The 13,062-nt window shown below is 32.0% G+C and overlaps 2 protein-coding genes across 2 annotated transcripts in view; one reads left to right on the top strand and one right to left on the bottom strand.

Annotated features, from left to right (window-relative positions):
* Positions 1-13,062, top strand: part of LOC128990391 (mitogen-activated protein kinase 1) — a 132,819-nt gene that overhangs the window by 94,407 nt on the left and 25,350 nt on the right. Inside the window, exon 2 of the mRNA XM_054412742.1 lies at positions 5,264-5,390. Coding sequence (XP_054268717.1) covers positions 5,264-5,390 — 127 coding nt within the window. The remainder of the gene's footprint in view (positions 1-5,263; positions 5,391-13,062) is intronic.
* Positions 2,291-3,839, bottom strand: LOC128990352 (serine palmitoyltransferase 1-like). Its single transcript, XM_054412697.1, has one exon. The coding sequence runs from the start codon at positions 3,750-3,752 to the stop codon at positions 2,298-2,300; it is 1,455 nt and encodes a 484-aa protein (XP_054268672.1). The 5' UTR covers positions 3,753-3,839; the 3' UTR covers positions 2,291-2,297.

A 13,062-nucleotide genomic window follows, 5' to 3' on the forward strand; every position in this document is an offset into this window, starting at 1 on the left:
CATATGAAAAACAACATTGATAAAGGGTCAGCAGTAATACAGATTGATTACGCAGAAAACTTTGCCCTAACATCTCAAGATGAGATACAAAGTGCCCATTGGTGCCATGCTCAGGTAACACTTTTTACCGCATGAATTTGGTATGAACATGGAGTAAAATCGTACGTTGTCGTTAGTGATGACATGTCACATTCAAAGGAATGTAGCTGGGTTTTCTTAAAGGCGGTTGTTGATGATTTTAAGCAGTTTGAGTACGAAGAACTTAAAACCCTCTCAGTTTTCTCTGACAATTGCTCAGCCCAATTCAAGAGCAAGTTTACAGTGTCCAATGTCTGTTACCTGGCTTCTGATTTGAACTTAACAGATGTTCAGTGGAGCTCTTTTGCAGCTGGACATGGCAAGGGTGCAGTAGATGCTATTGGTGGCCAGCTGAAGCGAAACATTTGGATACGAGTTAAGTCAAAATCAGTGATCTTAAATACACCACAAGACTTTTTCAATGCGTGTCAGACATATTGCAACTTGGTTACAACCCTGTTTGTCTCAAAAGAAGATGTTGATGCAACCGGTGACAAGTTACTCAAAAAAAGATGGGAACAATCTGTTGAGATAATTGGAATACGAAAATACAATCATTTCCAGAAGCTAGATGATGATCATGTACTAGCTGCAGTAACATGCAGATCACACATGCAAAAACATCAAGTCATCAAGGCTGAAAAATCAAAACAGAAGAAGACTCGTGTGAGATATTGTGATGTATATTCAACAGATTCAGAGGACGGAGTTGGTAGAAGAAAGTCAAATTATCCCTGACAAATATGTTCTGGTAAAATACCACACTCACAGGAACAATTTGTTTTATGCAGCCGTTTGCCAATCAGCTGTTACCGATGATGGGGAAGTTAGTGTTTTATTTCTGACCAGCCATGGAAAAAACGGACGAGTCTTTAAAGTTGGTGAAGAAGGAGAGAAATACATTGGTGTGGAGAAAGTAGTAAAAATTTTGCCATCTCCCAAAATAATAGCAGCAGGAAATAGGCTTTACTATGAGTTTACTCTACCTCTTCCAGTGTCGTAATTAAATACAGCTAGTAAACTAGACCACTGCAAACAGTAAAGTTCAATTTATTCAAATAATTATATTCATAACTGGTAAATAGTTTTAAGTAATAATTGTGAGTGTCAGTTCTATGTAAAACAAATCCAATGGTAAAACAATATTTTTAAATAAACAATTTAGTAACCTACTTTGTGTTAACTTATTACCAGCTGCTGCATTTGAACGTAATCTTTTTATATAAGAACAATTAATGGTTTGAGGTTGTAATATGTGATAAATGTTAACAATAAATAAGTAATAATTTGCATATCTGACAAAAGAATTATGAATTTCATGTAAAAAGTTTAGTTTTGAAAGAACTAGCCAAATGTGAATTAAGTGTAACATCCGTTACGAAATAAGAGTAACATCCGTTACACTAGTAAATAATTGTTTTAAAATTGCCTGATAATGTTTATTAAAACAAATAAGTGCAAATAAATACTATACTTACTTCAGTAAGCCTACATAATAGCATTTTTCATTTAAAATTTGTAGATGAACTGAATTTTCAATGGAATGACATGATTATTTAGGCAGGTTCACAATTGTGTAACATCCGTTACGCGAAAAAATAATTTTTTATTCGTTTATTCATCAATGAAACATACCCAAACTTACACTCCATATTAAGACCAACCTTATTTACCAACCAAAAGTCTTAAAATGGATAATTAATAATATTTAAAGTCAATATTAACATTTAATTAGTGAAAATGTAACATCCTTTACATACGGATTGGCTGAAATACTTAAAATGTGAAGGTAAAAAATTATTAGTCAGTAAATTAAGATTCTGATGAAGCATGTCATTGGCAAGAGGCACGTGCTACAGGATTAAATTTCTCTTTGATCAGTTAACCGTTGTAAAACATGTCCTTAAACAGCCTAACGTTGTATGAAACTAATGTAAACTTCAATACTTTAGGTGTAAAAGCTAAATAATAGACTACAGTACAGTCAATGTTGAAAGCTATATTTTTTACAATTAGTCTACTTTCTAGCCCTTTAACCATTAGTTAGCACTATCATCTCCCATATTAGGGTAAATCAACTTTCAATCAGAAAACAATGCAAATTAGGCTATTCTTAAGAGTGTGTAACAATTAAATTAAAACTTATCTTCTAAATACATTCTATGCTGAAATGAAAACCTTACTCAAATCGAAAGGTAAATAATATGTAAACTCTTTTACTAAAGTGAATTCCGGTAGTTGAATGTATGATAACACGCTTCTTCCAAGATGAGTATCAAGTTTGTGATGAGTGATTCTGTGTGATTGATATTGGTTGTGATGCGTATGCCAGGTCTCGTCAATGCAACGTCACTCTCAGGCAATCTAGCAGCTGCAGTTATCACAATGTTCCGCTGGAAACAGAAATCCGAAATGTTCAAAATAATTGCCTCCTGATCATCTTGTTTGCCATCACGTCTCAATGTTAACACATGCACAGGACTATCCACCCCTCCACTGACGTGGAAATACTTGTTTATCACAGTTGAGTTAATGAGCTTGTCGTGCATGCAGTTACATATTGTTTGTAGTTTTTCTAGTTTCTCTGGGTGGGTTTGTATCTCGTTCAAGGCTAGTAAACTGGCTTTTACCAATAGAGGTGGAAGTGAAGCTGAAAACATGTATCCCAGAGCAGCCGCTTGTAGATGATCAACAAGAAATCTAGATCCTGCGCAGAACCCTCCAACTGAAGCAAATGCAAACTCAAAACTACCCATAATCAAATCTACGTCGTTCAAAGGGATTCCAAAATATTCTGTGATCCCACGTCCAGTTTTACCCAAAACTCCAAACGAAATACTTTCGTCCATGAAAATTCGTAGTTTGTATTTTTTACACAGTTTGATTACGTTGGGCAAATCACAAATTTCTCCTGTGTTAAAATAAATACCTTCTACTACCATGTGTCTTCTAGACTTACGAGCTTTTCTAAGGTTTAAAAGGTCTATGTTTTTGGTTTCTTCTAAAATCCGTTCAAGGTCCTGCATGTCGTTGTGTTTAAAGTATTTAATTTCACTTTTAGATGCTCTTAAGCCTTGCTGAATGGCGTAGTTGCATTTTTCGTCAACAAATACTATATCATTCTTTTTGGCGTATGCAGGTATAGTACTTGCAATTGTTGAAAAGCCATAAGAAATCATAATTGAATCTTCAGTTCCTAAAAATTGTGCCAATTGTTGTTCGAGTTCTAGATGGTGAATTGAAGTTCCGTAGAAACCTCGAGGTCCACAAGCGCCCACACCATAAACACTTATGCACTCCTTTGTCTCATTTTCAAACTCTTCGTTGCCCATGAAACCCAAATAATCGTGAGTTGCGAAATTCAACCTTTCCACCCCATCTATGACAACTTTATATCCTACTTTCCCTTGCAATACACGAGGGTTCAATGCATGGTGTGTTGATGATATTTCTGGAACTAAATCCTCTGGAGTATATTTGGTTATTAAGTCTTCTTCTTCAGATTTTGTTAAATTTTTCAACGTATTGGAATTTTTTTTCTTTAGAATAATCCAGATTGTTCCTAAAAAAAGTAGTATTTCTACAAGAACATAAACCAGATTCTCTTCAAATGTTGCTGGGAAGTCACTAACATGAGCTTTCATATTGAATAAACTATTGTTTGTATCATTCATTTTTTAGTTTCAAACTATGGTAGAAAATTATTTAAATCTACTATTACCTAACAAACATACAAATTAAAATCTTGAAAAATAGTCTCCTTTCAACTTGGGGATTAAATTGTTTATGTTTCTCAACCAAAATAACAATATTAATTTGAACAGCTGATAATTCCCAAATACAACCAAACCTATTTTAAATATACCAAAGACCACAATTCTTAGAATCTTTATCCCTAAAATATACTTTTGCTATGTTATAAGGCTGTATATTTTACAAATATCCTATGAAGGTTACTTTTACTTATATTTCAAAGGATGAATATTCCGTCTGATATTAATATTTTTAAGCTGATATTTGACTTTTTTACATCTGTGTTGGATTAATTATTGCTTTTAGAGGGAAATTCATACAAATACCTCAGTCAACAAAGTGATTACCCAGAGGTGTTCACTTGTAAAAAATCAAATCACACTTAAGCCATCATAATTACTGTGCATTTTAGCTCAACATTTTACATTAGGCTATATAATTAATTAGGCTATCATGATGTTTTTTTTTTTTTTATCATTATACTCAAGAAAATGTTATGTGCAGTGGTGAACAACAAGTTCAATTAACAAAATATTTATATGCTATCACGATTATTATTCTTTTGACCTATTATTTCTTAGACCACCTTTTAGTTGGTATTCTTTTGTTATTCAAATAGAAAATATATAAATATTTTCCCAATATCTAAAGAAAACCGATGTATTGAACATTTTATCAATCCATTAAGTGCGGTACAGTAACATAGCAAATTCTTTTCACAAGGAATATAACATTTTAATTTTAAACTGAGGACATCTCTTGCAAACAGAACAAGCATTACAGTTTATGTTTATGTTTTATGTGTCGCATTAAGCTGGAGCAAAGCACATTTACTATTACAGCAACGACATCACCCTCATGAGAATAATGTGATTCGTCCTCTCTGCATACTCTATGATACTCTGATATGTCTTGGTTTTGCTCTGTGTTTTAGTTCTATTTGCTTTCTCTGCCTTTCACTGAATATCCTTTATGTATTACCAATCCATATACCGAAGCTCTGTGAAGTGTTAGAAAATTTAATTATACTATATTAAAGTGTAGTCGACAATAAAGTGCAGGCAGTTTCTGTCTTAAAGTTTAAAATCACTTAGAGCTACAGTACTGCATTGAAAGTTGTTAATTTTCTTCTGACAAACAGCTGATTTAAATCAAGCAGATAATTTTGTATTCTAAAAAAAAAAAAAAATAAACTGTGGTAGGTACTATATTTATATATATATATATATTTACCACATTAGTTTCTTTATGTTCTCATACTGAGCAAATTTACATGTAAGTGTATCTGTAATGTATAGCTTCTAGTATATTCTAGGTGTTGGTTGAATTGCAGATTGGAGTCTGTTATATAATCAATATTTGCAGGATACTTTTGCACAAACTGCAATTGCCAATAATAATGTTGATTACTCATTATTGTTTTTTGTTTCAGATCAGCATATGACAATGTGACAAAGACGAAGGTGGCCATCAAAAAGATTTCGCCGTTCGAGCATCAGACATATTGCCAGAGGACATTGCGAGAAATCAAAATCCTTACGAGGTTTAAGCATGAAAATGTAAGTTACTTTGTTACTATTGAACAAATATGTATAAGCTAGAAACCCTATATAGTGGTTAAAGCGCATAACTTCTGTTCTTTAGACGCTAGTTAAAATCCCTCCAAACACCAATGGCTTAGCTATGTTATATTGTTAAGACCTAGTTTTTAGAAGCTCACCCTAATCTGCTGGCTGTAGGTCTACAAAAAATATAGGTCTGTCAGAATAGAAGAACATTTTCTGTTAGAGAACTCGCTACACTTTAAGCGAACTTAAATACAGGTAAATGACAACAAACAATACTGCAAGAAATTTTAACTGCAATAGTACTAAAACAATTCATCAAAACTACACCTTGATTGACTAACTAACTAGTGGCTGAAAATTGTTTGAGGTTCATTTTAGAATTTCTGGTCCTAAAAACTCCTCACAATAGTAGGTATTTAGAGTAAATACCGTTTTTCTGCGTAAGGTAAAAAATATAGTCTTCTGAAACAATAAAATTTGTAATTCAACGTTGACATATGTAGCAAATTATGTAGTTAGTCATAAATAGTCAGTAAAAGGATATAGTTTATTTTTACCACAATTGTCTAGATCACATTTTTCTCATTTTCAATTGGTGTCTGACCTACACTCATCTCCATTCATACTTGGCTTAAACCTACCTTTGTATGGTCGACATTTAAATTAAAAGTATTAAAGTTGGTATTTGGTGGTAATGTTTAAATAGTTTTTTAACTGAACTAAATATCCATGGTGGTGGTTTTCGGCGTCAACTGCGTTGATAACTGCCAAGACATTTCGCCCTTACAAAGTGGCATCTCAGAGGCTAGGCTTAGTCTCCGCCTATTTGCGCCAAAAACCACCATCATGGATTTTTATGACACCGGCTGCAAAAGCCTATGTAAAAAGATCATAAAGGAACTATTAAAACATGTTGTTAGAACGCTGCATCCAAATTATATATTTAGGGTTCTCTGTTTCTAGGGGTTCTGTGGTTTAACTGGTCATAATCGACCAGTTAAATAACTATTTTATGTATATTAAGCCTAACTATCTTGTAAATGTGTAACGGTATAAGTGTAGATGTGTCAAAAGGTGTTGGTAAATTGTCTTCATGGGATTGAACTGGTAACCTTAATGTTGAAAGGAATCACTGTCAATTTCTGTTTTGTCCACCCTTTATTCGCTTGCTGAGGCGTTTTTCCTATTTTGCTTGGGCTATGATAGAATGAACTTTATTTAGTGCTATCTTGGCATGATAACTAAACCGGAAAACAGGAACATGAAATTAATTTAATGAAACGCATTAATATTGTGCTGTGAATTACTGTTCATTTAAGTGTTCATGAATAGTTTATATCCGTCCTAATGTTTTGCAAAGTAATAAAATTACAACCAGGAAAACCTTTCATACCACCTGATAACAGTACTTACATCTATGCCTTGCTGACCACACAGATATTTGGTCATACCTATGCAATGCACGTTCTGGCTGCATTGTGATTTGCATAGTTACCCTTTAGTACACTAACTTTGTTTTATTTCTTGTTTGAACTGTTTGCTGTTTTTTTTTCCTAATGTAATATTTTAGAAAATTAATTTAATAGTAATAGTACCAGGAGACCGAGCATTGCTCGAGGTGTTTGATTTGTTCAAGAGGTAAAAAAATAAAACCTATATGCCTACAAGTATTTTCATTTTGCTACGATTAATTAAGTTGTAAAGTCAATTTGTTTTTGGTAGACATTCATACATTCTAAATTTACCTAACAAACTTTTTCATATGGACGAGCAATCTATACAATAAACTTCATTATGAAAACTCATAATACATATTATCTGTTGACCGTTATTGTGTTAGCCACTGGGATCGTGGAACGTCGCAGCTATAATTACAGTATCGTGGAATAATGCACCAATTCTGGCGGCACATCGTCGAAAACTACAAAACGTCCTTGGCCTTTCCTTTAGACTTTTAGTTCAATATTAGTTTATAATGTTTTGCGGTAACTACTTTGAACAGTTGTTATTATCCCTTTGGTTTGTAATACATCATACTATCCACATGCAATTATATAATCAATGTTTAATACCATTCATAGAAGTTTCATAGACCTTTTTTTGTACTGTATTTTGTAATTTACTACTGTACTGTAGATGATTTGTTACTAGCATATGTTACAATCTATTTGTTTACATTTTCGTAAAACTGTCATAGATACTTGACAGCCCATAAGACTAATGTTAAAAATATTAAAATTTCATATTAATTTTTAATGAAAAACTAATTTTCCCAGAACAGAGCCTGGCATTGATATTGTTTCTAGCCTAAAACTAAGATAAAAGTTGCTCACAGGAGCCGTTTTTTAAATCATTGTGCGCAAACTTTACTCATATTATATTATAGATAGCTAATTCTCTACTAGAACCTTAAATGACTCTTCTTAACAGAAACTCAATTTTGACGAATAAAGTTAAATAGAGGTTAAAAATTAGTTGCGCTCATATGTTGTTTTAAAGATTGTTTCTTATTGTAGGTGATCGTAAATATCACGATTTTGTGATCCTTCCTTAGAGGCATGGAAAATGTAAAGTTGATAAGATAATGCTGTAAGAATCACCTTTGATTTATGACCAGGTGTGTAAGTGGATTATACTGTAGTTGCCATGGATACAGTTCTGCACAATACATGTACAGTCACTGCAGCCAGTGTTGAGGAATTAATTATTAAGGTCACATTGTTGTCGTATTATTGTTACTAGAGGTCGTCTGATAGTCAAAAACTCTACCAAAAATATGTAATGTTGGTACAGACTTCTCTATTTTCACTCCACGCTCTAAATAACACATGATTGGAATCTCTTCCATTTGTTTTGATTTTCTGTTTATATTTTGTTGTTATTTCGTCATCAGCATCTCAACCCATAAGGCCCATGATAATTTTTTTTAAATACATTTTTGTGCTTATTTTTTAGCCTATTTTAATTTATAAAGGGATTCTGCACATCTACAGGAAAATATCTTTCTAACAGTATGCGTAGATTTTCCTTGCGTCACAATCTGAGAAAAAGGTTTTCAATTAACATGCTTGCCTATCAATATATAGGATTATTATTATTATTATTATTATTAGCTTGAAAACATTGTTATAAACATATTTCTCAACAATTCACCTTCATTCTCTTATATCACCTCCCTCTTCCAAAGTAGAGCCCATTCTAGAGATGTCTAGCGATTCTTGGTCTTTCCATTTCATTTTAGCAAACTTACCATCTAGCGAATAAGCTATAACCGTAGTTTAGACCTAGACCCAAGAACGACTTACTTTTTCGTTTTGATATCAACAGAAGCCAAAAACACAGATCGTTCAAATTTATATTTATAGGTCATATAACTTGGTCTTTCCATTTCATTTTTGCAAATTTCCCAATTAGGAAATAAGCTACAAGAATAGGCGGCACGGTAAGACTTAGACTCAAGAAAGACTCACTTTTAGCGAATTTCCCATATAGGGAATAAGCTATTACCGTAGTACTCATGGTAAGACCTGGACCCGGGACCGATTTTTTTTTTCGTTTTGAGGTCCCTAGAGGTCAAAAACACCATCCGTTCAAATTCATATATATATATATATTTATATATATATATATTTGTCCGTTAGCGCGATAACTCGAGCAAAAATGATCCGATTTTGATGAAATTTGGTACAAACGTGTAAACCTACGTTTATTCGAACGAGTTCGCGAACCAGCATGATCGGACCATGGGAACGGGGGTTTATGGGGGCTTTTATGGGGTAAAAATGGGTTTTTCCCATTTTTGACCCAAAAAACATAAAATTTTGCAATTTCTTTCGAAACTATTTTGTAGAGCTTAAAAAAACAAATAATTTAGTATATTGAAGCGTTATAATGCGCCTAATGGTTACGGAGAAAATTCCAAAAAATTTTAAATTTAAAATTCCCATGTTATTCTTATGGAGAATAAGTAAACTGTTGTAGTTTGCTTGTTTATAAACATATTTTGCCCAAATTTGGAAAATGTTTTTATTTCTTATTAACTATTAACATTTTACATAAAAAACACTTTTACCCTCCCTGTTGCAGCAAACCTAAGTACGTTTTAAACTGATTCTATTTAAATAGGGAATAAATGTGATATTTTTAAGGAGACATTTTAGTGTAAATCCATTCAGGGAAATGGAAATTCGCTTAGTCTGCAGGTTTGCTGCGGCGGGGGTATTTAGTTTTTATGTCTAAAGAGGCCAAAAACACCATTCGTTTCAATTTATATTTTTTGTTTGATTTATTCAGAATCTTCTGGTGTCATTTCTTCATATATTAAATTCCTCCCTTCTTCCAGAACCACACACTATCTTTTCTGTCTGAATTCATTCGTTTTCCTTTGCGTTTATTCATTTCGAATCCACCTGATTCGTTCTCAAATACTCAAATTCAAGAGGGAAAATCAAATTTTACCATTGGGACAAAATAGGTAAAACAATGTGCTAAAAATGTTGGGACAGTTAAAAACTATAAATTTGAATTACGTAAAACAATTTCATAAATGTGTCTTACATTTATGCAAAATTATCATCCTTATTGCCAGTGTGGAAAAATAATTGAGAAGAACATTAATTGATGTTGTCTACATTTTTAACCTAGTGTACGATACTTGGATGTATAATACTTGTAATACTCAAAACTTAGTTGGTTTCTTAAACAAATTCTGTATGCCTTAAAAACGTAGTGACAATAATAAAAGTTATAACTACTTTTTATTCATGAGTTAAGCTACCTTTTAAGGAAATTAATTGTATGACCAATCAGTGTGATGATTTTCCTAATGTTTTAAACACAAAATTACATTAATTATTTTCAATGGAAATGTTTATCAAAATAATTTCCTTGACGGACTAGAATGTAAAAAATGACTGCTAATTGTGCATAAAATCAGATACCATATAATTTGCAGGTTATTTTGTATACAATTTGCATTTTAGTTTGTTCAACACCACAAACCGTGGCTCTTTTGTTTTGGCTTGCCTTGTCACATTAATTCCAGTATTTCTAATGAGGTTTGGCACTATTAGTGTTAATTATTTTATCAAATAGCCTGCAATTGTTGCGAGATTTTAGTTACACATTAAGTATATCATTTATTTTAACCATGCCTAATCCTGAGTTTCAGGATTTTTGGATTATTTACATAACCGAAGTTAAACTTTAAAGGTAATGAAGTCAATTATAAGTGGTGAAATTGTGGGATTTGCCTATGTAATTCAGGAAAAGGTTACTGGTTTTAATCTATGAAACTGTATCTTAAAGATATGTAAACCTTAAAATAGAAGCCTATATTTCTTCACTAGTGCGTAAAGTGACTTTTTTCGACCTGAGCTCAAGTTTCACTTCTCTAAACTTAGTAAATGGTAGGCCTACATTTTACAGTTCCAAAGATGTTTCTTTCTTTTTCACAGTAATAAAGTTTCCACAATTTTTTTAATTTAGTTTTTTCCTTTTTCATGAGTTATCTTGAGTTTTTTTTCATAATTCTCCTCAGTAATTTTCTAACATAACATTTTGACTATAATAAAACTGTGTAAATATTTTTGGTCGCCAAATGGAAAACGCAACTCTGTTTGGAAATATCAAATAAATGAACCATAGAAGGATACATTTGGGGGAAATGAAGTCAACAGACATTACTCGATTTCCTGGAATCGTTTGCCCATTTGCTTCTAAAAAGCAGGATTTTATAGTGTCCATTTGCAAACAGTAACATTATTGAATTCATAACCTTCAGAATAAAATCTCTTCTCTTTTGTCAAACCCAATGTATTGTTCGGTAAATTTCAAAACAAACCGTTCTTTTTCTTTTCATATTGTATTATCGTGTTAACTTTTAACAAAACAGTAACTTTACAGTGTTATTGTTTAGTAAAGCTTATTATATTTTGTATTCCAATAGGTTATGAGGTTTGAATTATTGAAATTTTTCACACATTTCTATTAGTTTATGTTTTTAAAATAAGTTGAATAAATGAATCTGTCTTTGCAGCAGAATCAGAATAGACTCAAACTGCAATAGATGCTCATGGGTGTTATTATGATCATTTAAGATATTTTCGTAAAATAATTACGTGGTGTAAACAGTTTTGTAAACCAATCGATGGGTGTGAAACTGTTTACTACAAAAGATTTGAAGTACCACATTTAAGTGTCCGTCTGTTGTAAAGCTTAGAGATAATTTCTTCAAGTTTTGTATAACAGCTTTTATTTATTAATGTTGTTTGTTTTATGATCTAACCTCAATTTATTTGTCCAACCTTCGAAAATGGTTGGACTTCTTATACAGTACTTCAATTTAAACTTAAAATAGTATTATTATTATCTACTAGTGTACCTGTTGCTCGAATTCGAGCAATTGCTAAGTATTACATGCGTTATTTTAAAACGAATAACAGTCATAATTTCTGATGACTTTAAGACTTTCCTATGTTCCATAGTTTGCAAATCGGCTCTTTCAATGATTACTAAGAAATTCAGCACAGTGTTGATTCTGTTTTATTTTTAAAATATCAAATTATACAGGCTCTCTCGCTTTTTTCCATTGTATTTACGCCAACCCCAATTCAAGTACGGTAGTAAATATTTCTTTAACCAAGTCAGTTAATGTTTGTAGCAAACTGTTAAATTAGCAAACTTATTGACTGTTTACAATTTACATATGTTATTCTTCTCATTTTTAATTTCTGACAACAGCTGAAGTTTCATAACAAAGTTTGTTCCCAATGTTAATCTTATGGAGAAATACAAAACTTTAAAGGGTCCTAGTGCCTCACTCTCTAATTATTTCCCTAAAAAGAAAGTTTCCTGCACAACTTCATGTTGTTACACTCTTTCCAATGACACCAAAAACGTGTCAATTGGTTCAGTAGTTTCGGAGGAGTAATTGTCACAAAAAAACTGCTTGCGTATTAAATAAGTATAGATTTAGTAAGAGCCATCAAATAAATATTCTAAATCAAATATGACTTGTCCTATGATATAAATACCGTTCAAATGCTCTCACCTTTAATTCACTCTTCCTGTTTGTTATTAGAATGAACCCCTCCAGTCAATAAAAAATAAATAAATAACATATTCACGTTTTTGAATTGAGAAGCAAAAACTATTATATTGCTGATACTTTCTGTGTTCACTTTAATTTACAATATCAAAACTCAGTGAAAACATATATTTTATTAACAACAGTACAATTAATTAATTATGTTGAATGTGTTGTTGCGGTTGGTTAAGTAAATTGAACAGCAAACAAATGCGCGGTTGCACCCTCTCTTGGTAAGAGTTGGTTTGCTTTTCTATGATTCCAAACACAACAAAATTGTTGATGAAAATATGTGTTGACTTGAATGATGAAAGTATTGTGTGTTAGATTATGAATATGTATTCTGTGAGGATTACTGCATAGTTATAAGGGAATATTGTATTTGTTATCTGCATTCTACACTGAATAGATATGAAATATCCTGCTTTATTCAATGATTATATATCTGTGTTATTGGAAAATGGTGCATCCTTCCACTTAAGCTTTATATCAAAGAATAATTTTATAAACAATGTGTTGTTCCTAAATTCAAAAGTCTTTTGTAAGCTTTTAAAGTATTTACTTTTTTTCGATAAT

This window comes from Macrosteles quadrilineatus, unplaced genomic scaffold (genome assembly GCF_028750875.1).
Source record: "Macrosteles quadrilineatus isolate MER2022 unplaced genomic scaffold, UCM_ALF_1.0 Scaffold_1__1_contigs__length_201487025, whole genome shotgun sequence".
Lineage (NCBI taxonomy): Eukaryota > Metazoa > Arthropoda > Insecta > Hemiptera > Cicadellidae > Macrosteles > Macrosteles quadrilineatus.

What these genes read in the sequence shown, in the direction of transcription:
- LOC128990352 (XM_054412697.1), bottom strand. Translation starts at nt 3,752, where the DNA reads ATGAATGATACAAACAATAGTTTATTCAATATGAAAGCTCATGTTAGT.